Source organism: Mastigoproctus giganteus, chromosome 4 (assembly GCF_048544385.1).
Source record: "Mastigoproctus giganteus isolate SK-2022 chromosome 4, ASM4854438v1, whole genome shotgun sequence".
Taxonomy (NCBI): domain Eukaryota; kingdom Metazoa; phylum Arthropoda; class Arachnida; order Uropygi; family Thelyphonidae; genus Mastigoproctus; species Mastigoproctus giganteus.
The window spans coordinates 155770844-155795940 of NC_143578.1; the positions used below are offsets into that span (position 1 = coordinate 155770844).

Below are 25097 nucleotides of genomic sequence, written 5' to 3' on the forward strand. Positions count from 1 at the left end.
TGTTTCAAGCATTAATGTTGGAGTTGAACTTCAAATTATTAGCCTGATAATGTCAGCCATACAGGCATGTGGAGTGAGGAGTGTGCATTACTTTTGGCATAAAACTCGTAATTTACCAGGGTCTTTAGCATTAGTAGAGGCACATGATGCAAAAAAAGCAAGCTTATAGACCATCATCCAAAAAAAAACCCTTCCCATTTCACCTATCCATTCACTCAAAATGCATGTCTAGTTCTGCCTTGAATGTATTTAAGCTGTCAACTTCCATAACGAAAGATGGAAGTTTGTTCCAGCAATTAACCACCCACTGACTAAAGGAAAATTTCTGCACATCTGTTTTACAACTGTCTTTCCTCAATTTGAATTTGTCCCCTCAGGCAATTAATCTGAGCAAGAGAAAGAATCCCATCAGCATTGAACTTGCTCAAACCATTCAAGGCCTTATGCACCTCAGTCAGATCACCTCACAGATGCTTAGTCTCCAGACACTGCAATTTGCAGAAATTAAGCCTTTCTTCATAAGAGCATCCTTTTGTTCCCCTCACCACTCTTGTTGCCCATCTCTATACTCGTTCTAGCAACTCTACATCCCTCCTAAAATGAGGCTTCCAGACTTTTACGAAGTACTCAAGGAGTGGCCTGACCAATGCCTTATACAAGGGGATAATCACCTCCTTATCCCTGCTAGAAAAATTCAAATTCCTGTATATCATTGACAAGACACCATGAGTAGAGACTGTCTCTACTGCTCAGAAAACTTCATATCTGAGTTCACAATTACCCCCAGGTCTTTTTCATTCTCCACTACCCTGAGAGTCACATATCTGCTGTGTGATACTACTGAATGATCAGTAGTATCACACAGTAGATATATTACTCTCGCATTACTGCTACCCATATACAGTACTTTACATTTGTCAATGTTAAACTTCAGTTGCCACCTCTCAGCCTATCTGCTCAACTTTTCTAGATTCTGTTGCAGTAGTGTACTGTCATTAACAATCCTGCCAAACTTTGTATTGTCTGCAAACTAGGACATTAACCCCGATATACCTTCATCAATATCACTGATACATACAGAAAATAAGGATGGGCCCAACGTTGAACACTGGGGGACTCCACTAATAACATTAATCCATGAAGAGCAGTGTCTATTGATTACCACTCTCTGTCAACTCTCTCTCAACCATCCCTTTATCCACAGCAGCAACTTTTCCTTAATGCCATACTGCTCCAATTTGTACAGTAGTCTTCCATGTGCAACAGTACCTAAAATTCACATATATGATAGCAAAATTATTTTCTGCATCCAGTTCCTTTGTGACTACATCATAGCATCCAATTAAATAGGTCAGACAATACTTCCCCTTAACAAACCCGTGCTGTGTCTGAACTATAACAGCAGTCTGCCTAGATGATCCTGCAGTGCTTTTTTAACCAGTGCCTCCATTAATTTTCCCAGAACAGAAGTTAAACTAACAGGTCTGTAATTACTTGTGTCACCCTTTGATCCTCCTTTGTGAATTAAGGACACATTTGCAAATCTGTGGGCAATGGGGACTTCCCCTTCAAGGTATCTGTCATAATTATGGTTAAGGGTTTTTGCTACATCCTTTAATATAACTAGATAGACCCAATACACTCCAGGTTCTTTTCTTATGTTTATCTACAACAATTTCTCCTCCACTTTGCTTTCATTTATTACAAAATCATTTAGTTCCCTGCCAGAGTTTGATAAACTTCTGGCATTCCCCTTCCTGAATATCTCCTCATGTGTGAATGTATATGCAGAATACTCATTCAGTTTGTCAGCTACCTGAGCATGGTCATCAACAGTCAACCCATCAATATCAAGTAGACCAATATGATTCATCTTTTTCCTTCTAGAGTTTACATAAGTAAAGAACTCTATGCTGTTATTCTTTGTAGCTTTTCCCAAGGAAAAGCTACAAAGCTTCTTGTAATCTGCCTTCTCCTTTCTAACCTGCTTTGTGTCTTGATTACAGACCAGCTTATATCTTCCATAGGCTTCTGCGTCACCAGATAGTTTATATGCATCCCATGTATTTTTTTTTTCTCTGCTACGAGTCTCATTAGTTCATCTGACATCTTCTTTTAGAAAAGAAATAAAAAGGTAAACTACAGCCATTATCAATCCACTGCAGGATGGAAGCCTTTTCAATGATTCTCAAATGATATTGAGGGAAATGGACAATAATCTGTCATACTGGTACAGTGCAGGTTGGCAGATTTAGCAGGCAAGGGCTTGAACTCTGGTCTATTCGAAGAGCGTGTGTGCTACTGCACTCCCGCTTCTGATCACTTGGTTACACAGGCTACCAAGAAAAGAAATAAATTTAAAATAAATGTATATAGTACAAACCTGAAATCCGTGAACTTTGGGACTGGGCTGTTATCAGATGTCATAATGGAATCTCAAGACTAGTACTGCTTTGTCTTGTTATGTTGTATCCAAAGTGTACATTGTTGTTAATTGATATATTGCTGTAATGTGTATAAAAATAAAGGATATAATGTATGCATTAACTGTACTGTAACAAAAATTTGAAAATATTTCAGGTTGCATCCTCTCATTATGTCATCATATGTATGGGAAAATCACTTCCAATTTATGAGCATTTGATTTATGAACTGCTTGTTAAGAATGCATGGTATTCTAAATTGAGGAGATAACCATTCTTTTTAAATAAAAAATCGCATAATGAAATGAGTATTTTTTTATTTAACATACAATGATGTGTTTTAATAACTCTTAAAATGGCAGCTGTCCATTCGATAATATGCTTGTGGGACATCTCCTTTTCCTGCTTAAGGAATTAGTAAACAAGAAGCAGATCCCAGGGCTTAGTCACAAGGACAGGGCAATAGGAAAAAAGTCTTGAGTTAAGATTAAATTTTGAAGTGTCTGCAATCCTGCACAGATGTGATAGGAAGGAGTACATGCTGAGAGCCTTGTCAATCAATCTGGCCCTGGAGAGACTGTGCAAGGCTCCTGGAGTAGAATTTTTCTCAGTGTGGTTTGTGCTTGTTAACAGGAGAGTTGACTGTTTTCACAGGATTGGAATACACTTAAATAGAAAAGTACAAAGGTAGTTGCTGATGTTATTGAAGCAGCATTAGGTGGGGTAGAAAACTGATGGTTTAGGGAATTAACTAGAGCTACAGGCAGAGGGGAAAGTGATTGTTGCCCTGCTTCTATTGGAACATGCAGTAGCCTGGAAAGCAAGGTGTTGGGGATTTCAAGCCCTGCTGTGGTTCATCATGAAACAGTCAAAGACGTGGGATGTGTTAGAGTAACTAGCAGTAAGAACAGATGCATGTACTTCCATGTACACTAAATGCTAGGAGCATAGTAAATAAATTTGAAGTACTGATTAAGTACATGCACCTGTTCTTACTGCTAGTTACTCTAACACATCCCACGTCTTTGATTGTTTCATGATGAACCACAGCAGGGCTTGAAATCCCCAACACCTAACACCTTAATGTCTTATAATGAGTGATTTTAACTTTCCAGATATTGACTGGAACTTGTGGATTCATCACTCACACACTAAGGATTTTTTGGATACACATATATTAGAGAATCAACATGAGTTTTCTATACATATGTTAGAGAAGCAAAGAAGAAGCAGTACTCTTGATGTGATTATCAGCAGTGATTCTTCATACATTAAGACTCCTGCAGGTAAAATATCCTCTGGGTTGCAGTGATGATGTTGGATTTAAAGACATAACTACTGTCGAGGGTAAAGGGAAAGGTTTTTGCTTCCTTAGGGGCAACTACAGTGGTCTCAGACAGTTTTTCAATTCCATGCAGTGAAGAAACCAACTGATGATGTTACTAACAGCAAATTGTAAATGGGAAGAATTCAGGAAAGTAATCATAGAAGTTACTCTTGTCATACCAAATAGGAAATACCATTCCAGGTTTAGACTTAAATAGATGTCAGATGAACTGATGAGGTTTTTTTCAAAAGAGAAAAATGCTCTGGATGCATATAAATTATCATGTAATAAAGAAGCACACATTAGAAGTAATCTGTATTCAATCACAATGTAGGTTAGGCAAGCCAAGGAAGGTTAAGCAAAGTCTCTGGCAAAAAATGCCAAGAAAAGACTTCTTTACTTATATTAACAGTAGAAAGAAGGGATTGAATCACATTGGTCCACTCAATGTCGATGGTTTAAGTGTTGATGATCCTGCTCAGGTTGCGGAAAAACTGAGTAGGTATTTTTGCATTTACATTCACACAAGGAGTTCTTTAGGGAGGGGAATTCCAAAAGTTCATCAAAATCTAATATGGAGCAAAATGATTTTGTAATAACTGAGAGAACAGTGGAAAAGAATTTGTTGAGGCTTAACATAAAGGCACCTGGGGTGGATGGGATTTATCCCATTATATTAAGGGAGGCAGAAAAGGAGGTAAGAAAACCCTTAGCCATATTTATGAGAGCATCTTTGGTTTCAAGAGAGGTCCCTATGGACTGGAGATGTGCAAGTGTATCCCCAAGTAACAAAGGGAGATCAAAGGGTGACACAAGTAATTACAGACCTGTTCACTTAACAGGTCTGTAATTACTTAAAGATAATGGAGTTCCAGTTAAAGATGTAATGCAAGATCATCTAGAGAATAATCTTGATTGGATATTATGATGCAATAACAAAAGGAACTGGATGCAAAAAATAATTTTCATATCATATACAGTAAACCCCCGCTATTCGCGGGGTTACGTTCCTGAGAAATGTTGCGAATACCGAAAACGCGAATACTGAGTTGTTGCTCCCATAGTAATAAAGGGGTTCCGTTTCAAAGTATGAAATATATAAGAAAAAATAGTCTAAAATTTTTGCTATGTATGTATTAAATGTACCTTCATAATATGACTATGTACATAGACAGTACATAGTGAAATGCAAGCATATGGCATTGAAATGAAAATAAGAAACAATTTAATATTAAATGTAATATTTATTAGAAATTTCAAACAAATCTTTCAAACCAGTGCCTTTGCTAGCTAAAAAAACTTATCTCGCCAGTGCTATCACCAGTTTCGCTAAAGTGTTAATAAAGGAGTTTTGCCTTTTCACGAATGTGAGTGAACTTTACGGAATTTTATTTTGAGTTTGGTCTTCTATCCACAGATTTAAAGCCTTTTCCATTTTTTCTAATTTAACATCATGAGTTACAGAGCAAATTTTTAAAGCAATTAGTGTGTTTTCACGGACACTATGGCAGATTTTTTCTTCCGATTTTTTGATTGATCGTACCGTTGACTCATTGATTTTATAATGTTTTGCCACTAAGGAGACACTTTCACCATTAGAAATTTTGTCTAATAACTCAATTTTATTCACTAATGTCATCACCTTTGATATTTTCACATTTCCCTTGTTATTTGTAGCCATATTTTTGTACTGGTTAGAAAGAACTTGTCCACAATAAAGTCACTTTCTTCCGTTAACACACTTGAAAAAGTCTTTTTTATACTGCAGATTTATCACTTTTGTAAGCATATCAATTTATAAATTGATAGATTTATTCAATTTATAAGCATATAAATTAAAAGAAACGATGAAACCTTTCATGACAAGCACATAACACATACTGAACAAGGATTAGTAAGAAACATCCACGCTTGCAATTTTCTCACCCCCCCCCCCCACCCATTGAGCGCTGTTTTGACCAGGAAAGATAATTTTAGCCACGCCCATGTTTTTTTATGTTAGAAAATGTTCATGGCACTTTAAAATTCACATTTTTTTAGGTTTCATTGTATATTAAATCAGCGACCGCGAATACGCGAAACTGTGAATACAGATACCGCGAATAGCGGGGGTTTACTGTACTTGGATTTCAGGAAAGCATTTGATACTGTTGCACATAAAAGACTGCTGTACAAATTGGAGCAGTGTGGCATTAAGGGCAAGTTACTGCTCTGGGAAGGGATAGATGAGTGGGTGAATACAGATAGTGGTTATTAATGGACACAGTTCTTAACCGACTAATGTTATTAATGAAATCCCCCGGAATTTATTGTTGGGCACATTGTTGTTTTCTATATTTATTAATGGCTTAATGTCTGAGTTTCCAGATGACACAAATATATAGGTAGCAGTAATGCCAGAGTAACTTATCAACTGTGTGGTACTACACTCAGGTTAGTGGAAAATTAAAAAGACTAGAGGGTAATTTTGTAGTCAGATATGAAGTTCTCTGAGCAGTACAGGCAGGCTGCCAAGACTGTTCATGGTGTTCTGTTGATAATATATGGGAAATTTTCTGGCAGAGATAAGGAAGTGATTATCCCTTTGTACAATGCAATGGCTAGGCTGCATCTTGAGTACTGTATACAGGTCTGGAGGCCTTATTTTAGAAAGGATGTAGAACTGCTGGAACAGGTGCAAAGAAGGGCGATGAGATCAGTAAAAGGAAGAAAAAGGGATGGTCTTACCAAAAAATGCTTCAGTTCTGCAGATATTTTTTTTTTTTTTTTTTTAAATGAAAACCCCAAACACAAGAGATATTAGAACCTATAGTACTCAGTACTGTGTTTGGGTTGGAAGTTGAGAAGAAGAAAGAAGATATTTGTTGACATTAGACTTGAACTTCTGTAGACTGTAATTTTCAGGAAATACATATGACGGGGCGCCTCCGTAGCCAGGTGGAAAGGAGCAGCAGTGCGTAGCACACGCTTCTTGATTAGACTGGGGTTCGAGCCCGTCACCACCAAATACGGAGGATGCGAAAAGGTCAGGGAATGACCACCGCATATTCCCGGAGCAATATGGCCTTAGTTGCTAATGCTCCTAAAAAAAAAAAAAAAAAACCAAATAACAAAATAACATATGACGGAAGGTTGTTCAAGAAAACAGCAGTTGAATGAATAAACGAGGAAGATAAAAAGTTGGTTTTGTGAGTTTGAAGTTGGACAGTGAATGGATGTTGGCTGATGGCGGGACGTGTTCGGACTGTTTTGAAAGAGAGAGCGGGAATTATAGAAGTCAATTCAGAAGAACACTGCCCATGGAAGTATCTCTAGAAAAGGCATGCAGCAGAAACAGTACGTCTATGAGACAGTGAGTGGAGAGAATCTGTTAGAGAGGAGTCATTAATTAACCTAACTGCCATCTTCTGAATGGAATCTAGAAGCCTGAGAGAGGTTTTGGGGGCACCGCCCCAGATGTGGGAACAATATTCCATGGTAAGGTGGATTTGCGATTTGTACAGAATGAACAGCTGTTTGGAAGAAAAGTAATGCTGAGAGCGAAAGAGAAAACCAAGTTTTTTAGATGCAGAGGAAGCAATATTTGTAATGTGCTTCTGCCAAGAGAGATTAAAAGTCAGAGTAATCACCAAAAGAGATATATCATTTTGCCTAGAAATTGGAGTGTCACCAAAGATAAGCATAGGAGCAGAAGAATCCTTTTTGCAAGATATAAGACGACTGAATTTTAGAATTGAAATCAATTAAGTTGTCTTTGCCCCACTGGAGAATTACCTGGAGATCGGAATTTAAGGAATTGGTAGCTGATATTCGAGAAGTTGAAGCTGATTGAGTAGGGCAAGGTTTTTCAAAATGGAAAGTGGAATGCAATGTGCTATCATCGGCAAAACTATGGATAGGATTTCCAGTCAATGGAAGAAGGTCATTAATATACAAGAGGAAAAGAGTGGGGGAAAGAACTGAACTTTGGGGGACACCAACATTAGTTTGTTTTTTTGTTTGTTATTTCGTTTTTAGGAGCATTATCAACTAAGGCCATATTGCTCTGGGGATATGCGGTGGTCATTCCTGACCTTTCTGCATTCTCCGTATTTGGTGGTGACGGGCTTGAACCCTGGTCTAGTCAAGAAGCGTGTGCTACGCACTGCTGCTCCTTCCCATCTGGCTACGGAGGCACCTCCAGCATTAGTGGAGAAGTTAGAAGACAGAGAGCCATTTAACATCACCCTCAGTGAATGATCAGAGAGAAAACTGGATAACCAATTTCAAAAAACGGTTGGCAAACCATAAGATGGAAGCTTGTTTAGATGACCTTTATGCCATACACGATCGAAAGCCTTTGAGATGTCAAGAGCAGCTGCTTGTGTTTCACCGAACATTTCCATTGAATTTGGCCATAAATGGTTAACATAAGCCAGAATATCACTAGTGGATTGACACTGATGGATGGAATCCATATTGGCAATTGTTGATCAGACGGAAGGTTTCTAGGTAGTTTAAGAGTTGGCGGTTAATTGATTTCTCCATTACTTTAGAAAGAGTAGAAGTAATTGCAATGGGACGATAATTGGATGGGAGGGACTTGTCACCCTTTTTAGAAACTGGCTGGATATAAGCAAATTTCCAAGCAGAAGGGAAAAACACCTTTGGAATAAGAAAGTGAAAAAAGGCATTAGCATTAGGCACATGATGCAAGAAAGCATGCTTATGTAATATCAGCCAAAAAAAACCCTTATTTCACCCATCCACTCGCTCCAAATGTTTGTCAAGTTCGGCCTTGAATATATTTAAGCTATCAACTTCCACAACGACAGATGGAAGTTTTTTCCAGCAATCAACCACCCGCTGGCTAAAGGCAAACTTCCGCAAACTGTCTTTCCTCAATTTGAATTTATGCCCTTTCAGCGATTATTCTGAGCAAGAGGAAGAATCCCATCAGCATTGAGCATGCTCAAACCATTCAAGACTTTATTCACCTGAATCAGATCACCTCGCAGGTGCCTAGTCTCAAGACACTGTAATTTGCAAAATTTAAGCCTTTCTTCGTAAGAGCAACCATTTGTTCCATTCACTAATCTTGTTGCCCTTCTCTGTACTCATTCCAACAGCTCTACATCCTTCTTAAAATGAGGCCCCCAGACCTGTATACAGTACTCAAGGTGTGGTCTGACCATTGCCTTATACAAAAGGGATAATCACTTCCTTATCCCTGCTAGAAAAATTCCTGTATATCATTGACAAGACACCATGAGCTACTCTTGCAGACTGTCTGCACTGCTCAGAAAACTTCATATCTGCCTGCACAATAATCCCCCAGGTCCTTTTCATTCTCTACCACTGTTAGTATGGTCCCACAGAGTTGATACATTACTCTGGGATTACTGCTTCCCATATGTAGTACTTGACATTTGTCAACGTTAAACTTCATTTGCCACTTCTCAGCCCATCTGCTAAACTTTTCTAGATCCTGTTGCAGCAGTGTACTGTCATTAGTGTAATTAACAACCCTGCCAACCTTTGTATCATCTGCAAACTTGGAAATTAAGCCTGATATGCCATCATCATTATCATTTATAAATCCAGAAAACAACAATGGACCCAACACTGAACCCTGAGGGACTCCATTAATAACATTAGTCCACGAAGAGCAGTGTCCATTGATTACCACTCTCTGTCTTCTCCCACTCAACCATCCCTTTATCCATAGCAGCAATTTGCCTCCAATGCCACACTGCTCCAATTTGTGCAGCAGTCTTCCATGTGAAACAGTATCCAAGGCTTTTCTAAGATCCAAATATATGATATATCAAAGTTATTCTTTGCATCCAGTTCCTTTGTGACTACATCATAGTATCCTATCAAGTTGGTCAAACAAAACTTCCCCTTAACAAACCCATGCTGTGTCCGAGCTAGAACTGAAGTCTTGTCTAGATGATCCTGCAATGCTTCTTTACCAGTGTCTCCATTTAAATTTCCCTGGAACAGGAGTTAAATGAACAGGTCTGTAATTACCTGTCTCCCTTTGATCCTCCTTTGTGGATTGGAGTCACATTTGCACATCTCCAGTCCATGGGTACCTCGGCCGACTATGCTAGCCAGGTGGGTAAAGTGCCTGCCTGGCAACCCAAAGGTCGTGGGTTCGAATCCCGTCTCGGGCTTGGATCAGAGTAGAAAACGCAAATCCTTGGGAGGTGCAATATGGCCACAGAAGCCGGTGCGGCAACAACTAACAAAAAAAAAAAAAAAAAAAAGGGTACCTCCCTTGAGTCCAGGGAAGCTCTCATAATTATGGCTAATGGTTTGCTTATGTTTATATTCAACAATTTCTCCTCCACTTTACTCTCATTTATTAAAAGATTATCTAGCTTACTGCCAGAGCTGAATACACCTCTGGCATTGCCCTCCCTGAATAACTATTCATGTGTGAATGTCGATGCAAAATATTCATTTAGTTTGTTAGGTACCTGAGCAATATCATCAACAGTTGTACCATCGATATCAAGGGTATCCCAATCTGATTCATTCCCTTCCTTCTAGAGTTTACATAAGTAAATCCTGATATACCATCATCATTATCATTTATAAATACAGAAAACAACAATGGACCAAACACTGAATGCTGAGGGACTCCACTAATAACATTAGTCCACAAAGAGCAGTGTCCATTGATTACCACTTTCTGTCTTCTCCCACTTTGATCCTCCTTTGTGGATTGGGGTCACATTTGCACATCTCCAGTCCATGGGTACCTTGGCCGAAAATTGGTACCTCAGGAGCAAAGAACTGTTTGCTGTTTTTCTTTGCATCCTTTGCCAAAGATTTCTCGTAATCTGCCTCTGCCTGCGTAACCTCCTTTGCAACTTGTTTACAGACCAACTTGCATGTTAATTTATATGTATCGCATGCATTTTTCTTCTCTGTCACATGTCTAGTTAGTTCATCTGACATCTAGTTAGGCTTAAATCTTGAACAATATTTCTTTGTTATGAAAATCCTAGTAGCTTCCAAGATTAATTCTTTGAATATTTCCCATTATTTTGAATTTGCTGTTGGTAACATCATCAGTTGGTTCCACCAAATAGAATTTAAATACTGTCTCAGACCACCGTTGTCACCTTTACGAAAGCAAAAACCCTTCCCTTTACCTTGATGGTAGTTATCTCTTTGAGAAAATCCCACTTCAGCACACTGTGATCACTGCCACCTGGTGGTTCCTTTATCTGCAAATTCTTGATGCATGAAGAATCATTACTGATAATCATATCAAGAGTATTACTCCCTCTAATTGGCTCCCGAACATGCTGCTGTAGAAAACAATCATCCAGTAAATCCACAAAAGCATTCCTAGTGTGTGAGTGACCAGCCCACAAATTCCAGTCAATCTGTGGGAAATTAAAATCCCCATTATAAGACACCCTAATTTACTGGCCCACTCGCCGACCGAGCTAGCCGAGTGGGTAAAGTACCTGCCCGGCAACCCAAAGGTCGCGGGTTCGATTCCCGCCTCGGGCTTGGATCAAAGTACTGCAAAAACCTTGGGAGGTGCAATATGGCCACAGAAGCCGATGCGCCAAGAACTACCAAATCAAAATCAATCAAACTGGCCCACTCTATTTCTCTGCACAATTGCTCATTATACTTATCAGATTCATTAGGCCTGTAGCACACACCTACTCTAATTTTAGCTTTCCCAGTGATTGTGTCACACCAAACAGACTCAACATTGCATTGTCCACCAACATCAATTGGATGCACTTCCTTAGATTTTATGTTTCTTAACTAACAGCATAACCCCTCCTCCCTCCCTGTTCTGTCTATCCTTTCTGTACACGTACTCCTCAAATTCCAGTTCCGCATTGCTTATGTCTGTGTGACACCATGTCTCTGATATATCTGCCTTTGATGTCTTGACTAGCACTTCAAGCTCATTGAATTTATTAACTATACTCCTAGCATTGGTGTATATGCAAGTGTACATGCACCTGTTTTTACTCTTAGTTACCCTAACACAGCCCATGTATTTACTTGTTTCACTATGACTCCCAGCTGTCCTGGAAATTCCCATTGCCTTGCTTTCCAGGCTGCTGCTCAATTGCATTTCAATAGAAGTAGTGCAAGAATCACTTTTACCTCTGCCAGCGGCTACTGTTAATCTATTAGTCCATGTATCCCCCCAAGCTAGCAGTTTTCTGACCCACCTAACTCTGCCTTGATAGCATCAGCAAATATTCTTGCACCCTTTCTGTTTAAGTGTATCCCATCCCTGTAGAAGCAATGTCTCCTGTTAACAAGCACAGACCAGGCTGAGAAAAATTCTACCTCTTGAACCTTGCACAGTGTCTCCAGGGCCGAATTGATCGACAAGGATCTTGTCATATACTCCTTCCTATTGTGTCTGGGCAGAATTGCAGACACTTTCAAATTCAACCCTAACTTACAGCTTTTTTTCAGCCTCATCTTGTACTTGTTAAGTAATTGTTGGTCTCCTACTTTAGTATCGTTAGTGCCAGCGTATACTACAAATCACCCTTTGTGCCCTTAAAGGATGATATCTGCCCTATAACGTCATCAACCTTTGCCCCTGGCAGACATACCCTGGTCCTGTTCCATCTATCCTTTTTGCACAATATGTTCCCCGTTTCCCTGACAATAGAGCCACCCACAAGAACTATTTCCTTTGGGACCAATGCATTCTACCTTGGGGGTTGCCTCTGTGTTGCCTGATGTTCAAGTGCAAGCTGGCATTGATGTGGGCAGCTGAGAGCTTGATGGGCCCCTCAACTTAAATCCTTCGTGGGCATTCACCCTGTCCTTCAAGCTCTCATATAAGCCCATAACAATGCCGAGTTGGCGCTTGATTTCCTTGCACTCCTTACATCGCACACACACACACACACAAAGGCATTCCCCTTGGCAATATCATATCCCGTTCCTGATTGCTCCACAAATATCAAACAAGCAGTGCATTTCAGTAGACTGTGATTCAGAGGACAACTGCCCCCCCCCCCTAGTTCTCCCCTGAGCCACAGTACTTCCACTAGTTTGAGCCTTTTGCTTTGCTGCTCTGGTCTGAGTGATGATTTCTATTCAAGTTCAATAAAATTCCAATACAAATTATAACCCTAAACCTTTATCCCAATGCAGTTATAACACTATATATATATGTATTTCGGTATTGAATATTATCTCTGAGTTACGGTATATGACGGTATATCCCCTGTCAACTTATATGTATTAATTTATGATGTTACGTTTGCAATAACTAGGTCGCTATTTGCTTGAGCGTGTACAGAGAAGGGCAACAAGATTGGTGAGGGAAACGAAGGGATCCTCTTACCAAGAGAGTCTTAAGTTCTGCAAATTGCAGTGGCTGGAGACTAGGCACCTGCGCAGTGATCTGATTGAGGCATATAAGGCCTTGAATGGGTTGAGCACGCTGAATTCTGATGGGATCATTCCACTTGTTCAGATTACGTAAGGGGGCATAAATCCAAATTAAGAAAAGGCAGATGGAGAATAGATGTGTGGAAATTTGCCTTTAGCCAGTGGGTGGTTAATTCTGGAACAAACTTCCATCTGTCGTTGTGGAAGCTGATAGGTTGAATAAATTTAAGAAGGAACTGGACAGGAATTTGGAGGGAGTGGTGTGATTTTTTTTTTTTTTTTGGCTGATGCTGCATAAGCTCATACACTTGCTTTCTTGCATCACATGACACTACTACTACTATTTAGTTAAAAAAGTACAATTCAATTGACAATGAAATTTAATAAGATTAATAAATTTTACTGATTAATTATACTACTATACTCACTGTCTAGTTTTCCGTTAAACCTTACGCTAGCACATGTATCGTATAACAATGGCGGCAAATTACTAATTGTTAATCTGCAGATACAAGGTATTATTTACTTTACAAATTGCGCTATCTAAATTCAAAATAAACCATGTAGCTAGACTAGGTCTATAAGCTACTTATAGAAAATAATTTAATCTAACAATTGAGTCAATAAAGTGGCTAAGTATAATTAAAAACTTTTGTTTGCGGGAGCTGCAAAACATGTCCATACGTGGATTTGATACCCTTACCCGCTAAATAATAACCTACAAAATCTCTATCTAAATTCAATTTAAACTAAAGTGGCAAAGAACAGGAGTAAATTCAGGAGCACAGGTTTTGCGAACAAGTGGAGAGATACTGTCAGGACCTGGAGCTTTCTTAGAATTGAGATTTGTCAAAATCCTTCTGACATCTTTTTGACGGAGGACCACAGGAGGCATTGAATGGAGTGTGTTGGGAATGGTGGGAGTTGTTTTACCAAGATAATTAATACATGAGTTGGAAGAAAAATGGGATGCTAGCAGGTCAGCTTTATGCTTGGCTGAAGTGATAACAGAACCATCTGGTTTTGACTGAGGTGGGAGGAGTGATGGGCAGAATTGTGGCCAATAGCTTTGGCAACAGAATGCTTGGCTACCATTTGGGCAAGAAGCAAGTTTTCTACTCTTAGCCTGTTCAAAATCTAGTTTGAATTGATTAATGACTGCTTTACAATTGTTGCAAGCAGAAAATGAAACTGAAGAATTGGAAACAAGCCAGTTACGATATGCAGCATTCTTCTCTTGGAACAGCCTTAGCACATTTATTGGAAAACCAAGGTTTAGATAAAGGACAAGATTTTAAAGTGCAGTGTGGGATAAAGGATTCCATTCCTACAAGAGTATAGTGTGTTTAGGGTCTAACGGCACCAGGGGTTTCCCCCATCTTACAAGAATAATTTCACTGATATGATCAGAGCAAATGTTGACATTAGAAGTTTTGAAACAGTGGTCCGACCAAGGAAAAGAAGAAAAGAAATCTCGCAGGTCATTCCATTTTGCATTCTTGCAATGCCAAACAATATGAGGCTGGGAATAGCCATGAGATAAAGGCTCCATTGCAAAAGAGACAATCACCAAGTTGTGATCTGAGGTATCTAATGGACCACTCAGTTCGACCGTGTACTTAGAATGCTTGTTTGTGAGAAAAAGATCAAGCGTGTTGGCTGTGTGGTTAGGATTGTCCGGTATTCTTGTAGGTAAATGAACAATCTGTGTGAGGTCATTAGTAATTGCAAAAGCCTCAGCATCTTGACCAGCTGGGTCGGTGTGACTAGAAAACGGAAGCCAGCTGGAGTTGTGAACATTAAAATCACCAAGGAAAATTACCTCACCATTATAGGCAAGTTGGACTGGAGAAAGTCAAGTTGCAAATAGAGGAAGTCAAAGAGCTCCAAGTGATTAGTGGAGTTGGGAGAACGGTAGAGACAGCAGATGAATTTGGCATAATGTGATAGAGAGATTTTAAGCCAGAGAGGAGATTCCAAATTACCAGTTCTCTGACAGGGAATATTGGAACAGGCATATTCACAAGTACCACCTTTGAGGCAAAAGTAATCATACAGCGAATAATTTGGGCAACTGAGATCAGCAGTATTTGAATCAACCGATAACTGAGATTCTGTCAGAAAAAGTACATGGGGTTTGGTAGACTGCAGGTGGAAATGGACATTGTTGAGATTAGAATTGAGACCACGTATATTTGTGAAATGAATTAGGAAGTGTTTGGGAGGTTTAGATCTTTTCACAGATAAGCTTACTCTATTAGTTTGACAATTCATGGTGTATTCAATAGTATGAAAAAGTGGGGGGGGGCATGCTGTATGAAGTAATGAAATTTTTGGATATGGCAAGAATATACCCAGATCCTTGACATAACTTGGACTCGACAATGCCACCAGATTATAGACTAGCAAGATTATAGACTAGCTGGTCCGGAAGCCTCCTAAAGAGTTACATAGGTTCGGTCCAGTGTAATAACTAGCGGCTGGCAAACACCGTTTTATAGCTGTACCCTCGAAATGTAAGGAAGATTGGATCTCGCTATGATGTTCATCATAACCTCAAAAGTCATCAGTCATACTGCATGATGGAAAAGATGGGGAAGAGTTGGTTGGAACTTAGCTCTGGAGACTAAACATGGGTTCCACCACTTCAAGCCTCCAATAAGGAAAGTGGTGGTATTGCACCTGTTGATGAGAGTCATCTAGCACCTATTATTGCCTTGTAACACAGAGGGGCGGCATTCCTCCATGTCGTGTGGATGCCACACCTCGACCCCTGCTTACATTGTTTCACACCTGGGTGGTCACCCACAGTGTGCTTGTGCATGGAGGTTATACCCAGGATTATTAACAGTTCCACCATCGTGAAGGTGCAAGCAGAGGATTAGCTGTCACAGATAGTCGTGACTTCACCGAAATTGGGTGTACTTGACTTGAATGTCACCCAAATATCAGTTCCTTCAGCATTTTAGACTCCCAGGTAGCCACTACAGCTTGTCTGGCAAATTGCAGCATCTGGATACTATGCAACTTTGAGGTAATCTGATTGAAGTGTTTTATTTAATTTAGCAAGCTCAGTGCCGGAGAATATATCGTTCTTCCTCTTGCTCAGACTACACATTTGAGGGCGGCATAACTTCAAATTGAGGAACGATGGTTGCAAGATAAATGTGTGGAAGTTTGCATTCAGCCAGCAGGTGGTTGATTGTTGGAACCAAATTCCATCTGGTTTTGTAGAAGTGGATAGTGTGAATAAATTCAAGGAAGAACTAGTCAAATTATTGGAGGGGATGGACAAGTGGCGTGAGAATTTTTTTTTTTTCCCTCTGATGCTTTGTAAGCTTGCTGTCTTGCATAATATGCCATTACTACTACTAATAATAAGTTCTTATTTCAATTAGCTGAGACCTCTTTGACATATGAAGTGCATATAAAAATAATGTTGTACTTAATTTCATGACAGGTAATATATATATATATATTTTTTTTTTTCTCTCTTTAAAAAAGGATTGGGAAGTTTTTGTGAAACCGGATGCTTTCTTTGAAGTTCTTCACAAAGTCGAAGTGTCGTAAGTTTTATTATTCAGAATCCTTGGATACAAAGTAATTATTTGCTCCATTTGAATGCTTAATTAGTTATAAATTTAATTGCTAAAAACACAGTGTTCTTTAAAATTAATGTACACTGCATTGTATACCAAGTCAGTTTGGAATAATTTATTAAAGTTAAATATATGGCCAAACTTTTCAGGGCGCCTCCGTAGCCAGGTGGGCAGGAGCGGCAGTGCGTAGCACACGCTTCTTGATTAGACCAGGGTTCTAGCCCGTGACCATAAGTTTTATTATTCAGAATCCTTGGATACAAAGTAATTATTTGCTGAATTTGAATGCTTAATTAGTTATAAATTTAATTGCTAAAAACACTGTTCTTTTAAATTAATGTACACTGCATTGCATACCAAGTCAGTTTGGAATAATTTATTAAAGTTGAATATATGACCAAACTTTTGAGGGTACCTCCGTAGCCAGGTGGGCAGGAGCGGCAGTGCGTAGCACACACGCTTCTTGATTAGACCGGGGTTCGAGCCCGTGACCACCAAATATGGAGGATGCAGAAAGGTTAGGGAATGACCACCGCGTATCCCCGGAGCAATATTGTCTTAGTTGCTAATGCTCCTAAAAACCAAATAACAACAAACTTTTCAGAGCTCCTTCACTTCCTCATTAATGGCTGAAATACAGAATAATAATACAAGAATAATATGATAATACAAAAGAAAACGCTTAATTTCTTAAGAAAAAAGATGTACATGGGAAATTGTAAGTTTTATTATTCAGAGTCTTTATAAACAAAGTACTTATTTGCTGCATTTGAATATTTGATTAGTTATAAATTTATTTCCAAAACACAATGTTCTTTAAAATAAATGTCCAGTGCATTGCATACTATGCTTGTTTGGAATAATTTATTAAAGTTAAATGCATGGCTAAACTTTTCAGAGCTATCAAGCTCCTTGACTTCCTCATTTTAATGGCGGAAAACTGGCTTAATTTCTAAGGAGAAAGATATAATGGGGAATAATTAATTTTAATAACAGATTAAAATCATTGTAAATGTTTTCTAGGTGTAAAATGTTGTAACTAGCTGGTAAAGAAAACTTTACAGGAAACATTCCAGTAAACCAGATATATAAAGGGAAGTTTTGATAATGTTACGAAATCCTTTTGGATATCATCAGGTCTAGAGGAAGGAAAGAATAAAGTGATTAATATAATTAATTTCTTTAATTTAAAAATAAAAATTACTGCAGTGTTTGTTGTATGCGCTTGTTATCAATTTATTTTTCTAGACTTGTCAATGACAATTTATAATTATCACATAATTGTAAACAGTGCAGTATTTCTCGACATGTAGTGTTTTCACTAAATTCAAAAATAGTGGTTATATTTAAAATTGTAGTGATTCAATCAAAAGATATAACCAGTTCTTACAATCACCTTATTCTTTCTTTCTTTCCTCTAGACTTGATAATGATATCCACAAGGATTTGAAAAAAAACATTAAAATTAGCCTTTAAATGGTTGGACTATTAGAATGTTTTCTGTAAAGTTTACAATAAACGTGATCATTTTTAACTGTAAAAATTTTTTTCCTGGATTGCAATTTTTTTAAAATCTGTTATTCTAATTAAAATTTTACATATATTCTGCTAGCAAGAAAACCAAAGAAACTATTATATACACAACAGGCTTTTTGATTGGTTACAGATCAATATCTGTGATTGCCATTTCTTCTCTAGATGATCATATTGGGTGTAGATAATCAGAGAAATATATTTCTCTGATTAGCTACACCCAATATGATCAATAGGATAGCAGCTAATCAGACATATCAATAGGATAGCAGCTAATCAGAGAAATATATTTCTCTGATTAGCTGCTATCCTATTGATATGTTTGATGATCTGATTGAGGTGTATTAGGCCTTGAATGGATTGAGCAGGCTTGATGCTGATGGGATTCTTGCTCAGATTATAGAACTGAGGGGACATAAACTGAAATTGAGGAAAGACGGTTGTCAAATAGATGTGCAGAAATTTACCTTTAGCCAGCAGGTAGTTGATTGCTTGAACAAATTTCCATCTGTCATTGTGTAAGTTGATAGTTTAAATAAATTCAAGAAAGAAGTGGACAAACTTTTGGAGTGAGTGGATGTGTGAAATGGGAAGTTTTTTTTTTTTTTTGGCTGATGCTGTATAAGCTTGCTTTCTTGCATCATATGCGTCTACTAATGCTAATTGAGGGATTGTGATCCATCTGTTGTCTTGCTCAGCACATGCAAATTACAGTTCACTTGTACTCTCAACCAGTGGTGGTCTCCCTGTTCCAGCATGTTGAGTAGCTTTTGTGTTCCACTGGACCATTACTGCCACACATTCACTGTAGCACTCTCAAACTGCTGACAATGCTCATGGTTTCTAAAGTCCTGGCCACCACCTTCCTTGTGCCGTGGAAGTGGAATGTGTCCACTCATGAAGATAAGGATGGTCATAATGTTTGGTTCATTCATATTGGTAAAAATACAGATCATGTGCAAAACTTTGGAGATTTTTCAGATATTTGTATGAAAGTCTCTTAAATGTAATGGATTTCATTACATTATATTATTAATTCTTCCTACATTTTCTGGTAGAGATGTTTCACATAGTTGTAAAAATTTAAAGCAATATATTACAACTAAAATCATTAACATACGTCGTGTCTTGGCAATTGAAATTCTGTTTAAAACTTTTTTTTTTTTCTGAACTGTCAGTTGTGTTTTAATATATAGTTCAAGGGTGAAAACATATTCATTAGCATTAGTAAAGGCACATGATGCAAGAAAGCAAGCTTATACAGCATCAGCCGAAAAAAAAAAACAAAACAAAACCTTTTCATTTCACCCATTCACTCACTCCAAATGTTTGTCTAGTTCTGCCTTGAATCTATTTAATCTGTCAACTTCTACAACGACGGCACCTCCGTATCCAGGTTGGCAGGAGCAGCAGTGGGTAGCACATGCTTCTTGATTAGACCGGGGTTTGAGCACGTGACCACCAAATACGGAGAATGTGGAAAGGTCAGGGAATGACCACCGCATATTCCCGTAGCAATATGGCCTTAGTTGCTAATGCTCCTAAAAACCAAAACAACAATAACATAATATCTACAATGACACATGGAAGTTTGTTCCAGCAATCAACCGCCCACTGGCTAAAGGCAAACTTCCACACATCTATTTATGCCTCTCAGGCGATCATTCTGAGCAAGAGGAAGAATCCCATCAGCATTGAGCATGCTCAAACCATTCAAGGCTTTATATAACTCAGTCAGATCACCTCGCAGGTGCCTAGTCTCCAGACACTATAATTTGTAAAACATAATCCTTTCTTCGTAAGAGCAATCCTTTGATCTAATTGATCAAAGAGTTGCTCTAATCCTTCACTAATTCACTAATCTTGTTACCCTTATCTGTACTCATTCCAGCAACTCTACATCCTTCCTAAAATGAGGCTTACAGACCTGTACACAATATTAATGGTGTGGCCTGACCATTGCCTTATACAAGGGGATAATCACCTCCTTATCCCTGCTCACAAAATTTCTGTATATCATTGACATGACCCCATAACCTACTCTGGCAGCCTGTCTGAACTGCTCAGAAAACTTCATATCTGACTGAACAATTACCCCAGGTCTCTTTCATTCTCCACTACCCTGAGTGTAACACCACCCAGTTGGTATATTTCTCTGTGGTTACTGCTTCCCATGGCGCCTCCGTAGCCAGGTGAGAAGGAGCAGCAGTTCATAGCACACGCTTCTTGATTAGACTGGGGTTCGAGCCCGTGCCCACCAAATACGGAGGATGCGGAAAGGTCAGAGATTGACCACCGCATATCCCGGAGCAATATGGCGTTAGTTGCTAATGCTCCTAAAAACCAAATAACAAACAAACAACAACTGCTTCCCATATGCTGTACTTTTGTTAATGTTAAACTTCAGTTGCCACCTCTTAGCTCATCTGATCAACTTTTCTAGATCCTGTTGCAGGAGTGTACTGTCATTAGTGCCACTAACAACCCTGCTGACCTTCATATTGTCTGCAAACGTGGACATTAAGCCTGATATGCATACCATCATCAATATCATAAATACAGAAAACAACAATGGACTCAATATTGAACCCTGGGGGACTCCACTAATAACATTAGTCCATGAAGAGCAGGTCCAATGATTATCACTCTGTCTTGTCCCACTCAACCATCTCTTTATCCATAGCAGCAATTTACCTCCAATGCCACACTGATCCAATTTGTGCAGCAGTTTTCCATGTGCAACAGAATCCAAAGCCTTCCTAAGATCCAAGTGTATGATATCAAAATTATTCTTTGCATCCAGTTCCTTTGTGACCACATCAAAGTATCCAATCAGATTGGTCAGACAAGACTTCCGCTTAACAAACCCATGCTGTGTTTCAACTATAATTGAAGTCTTGTCTATATGATCCTGCAGTGCTTCCTTAACCAGTGCCTCCACTTGTCATTTGCACATCTCTAGTCCATGGGTACTTCCCCTGAGTCCAAGGAAATTCTCATAATTATGGCTAAGAGTTTGCTTACTTCCTTTGCTGCCTCCTTAAATATAACTGGGTAGATCCCATCCATCCCAGGTGCCTTTCTTATGTTTATCTTCAACAATTTATCCTCCATTTTGCTCTCAATTATTACAAAGTCATCTACCTCACTGCCAGAGTTTAATTCACCTCTTGTATTCCCCTCCCTGAATAACTCGTGTGAATGCAGATGCAGAATACTCAGTTAGTTTGTTAGCTACCTGAGCAGGATCATCAACAGTTGAACCATCAATATCAAGTGGACCAATCTGATTCATTCCTTTTTCTAGAGTTTACATAAGTAAAGAATTCTGCTGTTTTTTTTTTTTGCGTCCTTTGCCAAAGATTTCTTGTAATCTGCCTTTGCCTGCCTAACCTCCTTTGTGACTTGGTTACAGACCAGCTTATATCTATCATAGGCTTCTGTGTCACCTGTTAATTTATATGTATCCCATGCATTTTTCTTCTCTGCCACATGTCTCATTAGTTCATCTGACAACCATTTAGGTCTAAACCTTGAACAGTATTTCTTAATTGATACGAAAAGTCTAGTAACTTCCAAGATTAATTCTTTGAATGCTTCACAATTTGAATTTTCCGTTGGTAACATCAGTTGGTCCCACAGTACAGAATTTAAATACTGTCTCAGACCACCGTAGTCACCTTTACGAAAGCAAAAACCATTCGCTTTACCCCTGATGGTAGTTACCTCTTTGAGTAAATCCCACTTCAGGGATTTAATTATTAGTAAATCCCACTTCAGGGATTTACTAATTAATAGGCATTATATCTGATTAAGAACACATCATACAACACAGTGAATCCTACTACAACCAGCACTATGATGCAGTGTTTTGAAAACTTTCAGCTACTATAGCCACACCCTGTGTGAAAATATACTGTTAAATTTAGTTTTTGCTAATTTTCAGCCTTCCTGTTGTGCAGAATAGGCAGAAATAATTTTTACAAATTAGATTAAATTTTTTTTAACAGAAAACAGTTACTAATGATATATTTTTACTACATTTTAATACTGTTGGTGATTATTACACTGAGTAAACTGCAGAACAGAGTGAGTTTGAATAAGAATGATGCTATTTAAAAACAATGTAGCGATTAAATTTACTTGTTGAATTTGTTTAATTTAATTAAGAATTAAAAATTTTAAATGTTTATTGAATATAAAGTGTTGGTTTACTAAATAGCTGGTAGTTTGGTTTAAAGGAGTATTTTTTAATTTATATTTAAAACTTTTACATGCAAAAGGTTGGATTTCCTGTTGAAGATGCATTAGTGTATTCTAACACTATTGGCAAGTATTTTTAGGTTTTTTTTTTTTTTTTTTTTCACCAAGCCATGAAATTAAAATATGTCACTTCTGCATCAATAGAAATAATAAGATGGAACTTTAATGATTAATATTAGACTTGCAAATTTTAAGTGAAAACTTTATTATAAATTAAATTTAGAATTTATTATTAGGACGAGTTAATTTATTAGGACATTAGAATCTAAAATCTGATATCAAAAGTTTTTTCATAAAGAAGAAAAATATAGAATTTAGTGGTTTATAGTTTTAGTTAGCAATCAGTACCATATCCAATTCAGCTAAAGACGATGTTCAGCATAACTTTGAGATATTGCTACACTATTTTAAATGTGTATTTAAATTGAAACATTTCATTACATATCTTAAGTCAGTTTTACATGGTATAACAGTGTGTATTTATTTAATTTATTATTAATATAATAATAATAAGAATATGAACAAAGCATTTATATTTAACTCTTTCTTATGTGTTTTTTTGTGGGCTGAATCCTTGGGTGTCATTGCCATTTTGTCTAGTGTCGATAATTTATCATTATTATTGTACTGAATAGTATACAATAACTCATCACAGCAGACTAACCGATTTTGGCAGAAATGCAAGGTTTTGTGTTTTTGTGACATACGTATTACCTAAGTGTGTACTAATTCTGCTATATTTGTTGATACTAAATAGGTGCAAAGCAGGTGAAGCATGAAATCATAGGTGGCACCATGTTTGCAGTACATGTGAAGCCTATTTTAGAATGCCTTTGGGTGATCAAGACAGATCACTCAAGACAGGTCACCCACTAAAAAATAGGTTCATATGTATTGCAAAAAAAACTTTTTATGCAACTATCAAAGAGGAATGAGGTGCCTAAAAGTTGTCTTAGTTGTGGGTAGCTTATTCTTTGGTAGTAGCAGGTCAGTGTCAAAGGAATGGTTTCATGGTACAGTCAGTCCTCGTATAGCACGATAGTTGTGTTCCTAGAAATCTTCGTGCAATATAAACAACAGGCACTATGGGAAAAATAGGGTTAGGTGCCAACCACTCAATATTGAACACGTTTGTAACCAAAACATTACCAAACACAAATAAATAATCGTAATAAAATATGTAACGTATTTTATTACAACTATTATGTAATAAAATATTGCTTTTGCTTCTATCGTAAGCAAACTTGTTTTTTGTTTGATTTTTTATCCAAACAGATGACAGCCGTTCCATTTCTTCCAATTCTGTGTCTTGACCTAATAGATTTTAATTACACTTCGAGTTGTTTTTATTTTCTCTGCATTCTTTCCAATTCTCGGCATTGCCTCATTTAGGCCTGTAGCACGTGCAATATCACATGGTCTTTCATTTCGCTCAAAGCGTTTCACAATTTCATATTTTTTCTCTATCAACAGACTGGCCGGGGAAACCCCGGTGGGCCGGAAGCCGATGTGATTTTGGCCATAAATGCCTAGGGTGAGTCCACTACAAATTTTCCTGGGTAAGAATTTTTGACCTAGTCGCCTCTGTTTATTGATATTGCTTTTCTTTTTCTCTCTGAATCTGTAGTGTCTTCACCAGGACGCTTCCTTTTCACACATTTTAAGTATTTTACTCATTTTTAGGGAATAAAGCACAATTACAAAATGAGGAGGCACGCTTGATACACATAAACAAAGCTGTGCGCATGTAGCAACTGAATAAACAACACCGTAAAGGCAGAGACACGCTATTAACACCTCACTGACTCACATTTTACTAAAGCACATTTCTGGGGATTACTACCATAAAACAATTTACAGTTACATTTCTGCTAGTAGAATCTGTTATAAAATGGTAGTAAACTCGATCTAATTGCATTTGTGATAATACCGATAGCTGGAATTGTGTGGGTTATTATGGTGAAATGTGTTTCCCCTTCACTGATATAAAAAACAAATACATTTTCAGAAACTTCTCTTCGTGTTGCGTTCGTTCACAGTTGGGGTGATTCTGCATGCGACTGCCATTTCTTGTAAACACAAAGGCGAATTGTGCATAAGCGAATTCGGTTTGTGTTATATGCGACATCGTTTCCCCTACTTATAAATCGTGTATGATCGAATTCATGTAGTGTAAACACGTGTTATACGAGGACTGACTGTATCTATATATATATAAAACTCTTAGGTATGCTGCCCAAATTTTCCAACTGTAATTGTTGCCAGCACCCTTTCACTTTTTCATTAAAAAAACTTTTAATGCAACTATCAAAGAGGAATGAGGTGCCTAAAAGTTGTCTTAGTTGTGGGTAGCTTATTCTTTGGTAGTAGCAGGTCAGTGTCAGAGGGACGGTTTCATGGTATCTATATATATATAAAACTCTTAGGTATGCTGCCCAAATTTTCCATCTGTAATTGTTGCCAGCACTCTTTCATGCAGTTCATCTCGCATGACCACCATACCGGGCATTCTTTATTAATTTTTGTACTAACATTTTTTGATTGAAGAAAGGCATGCTATGCCTGAAA

At 38.0% G+C, this 25097-nt stretch overlaps 1 protein-coding gene across 2 annotated transcripts in view; it reads left to right on the forward strand.

The window, feature by feature from the left end:
* LOC150087128 (protein CNPPD1) overlaps nt 1-25097 on the forward strand; it is a 99502-nt gene that overhangs the window by 47342 nt on the left and 27063 nt on the right. The window contains exon 6 of one of the 2 annotated variants that reach the window (XM_090371827.1): nt 16639-16700. The exons of the other annotated variant lie outside the window; for it this stretch is intronic. Within the exon in view, the coding sequence (XP_090227953.1) occupies nt 16639-16700 (62 nt within the window). The remainder of the gene's footprint in view (nt 1-16638; nt 16701-25097) is intronic. 2 annotated transcript variants of the gene reach the window in all.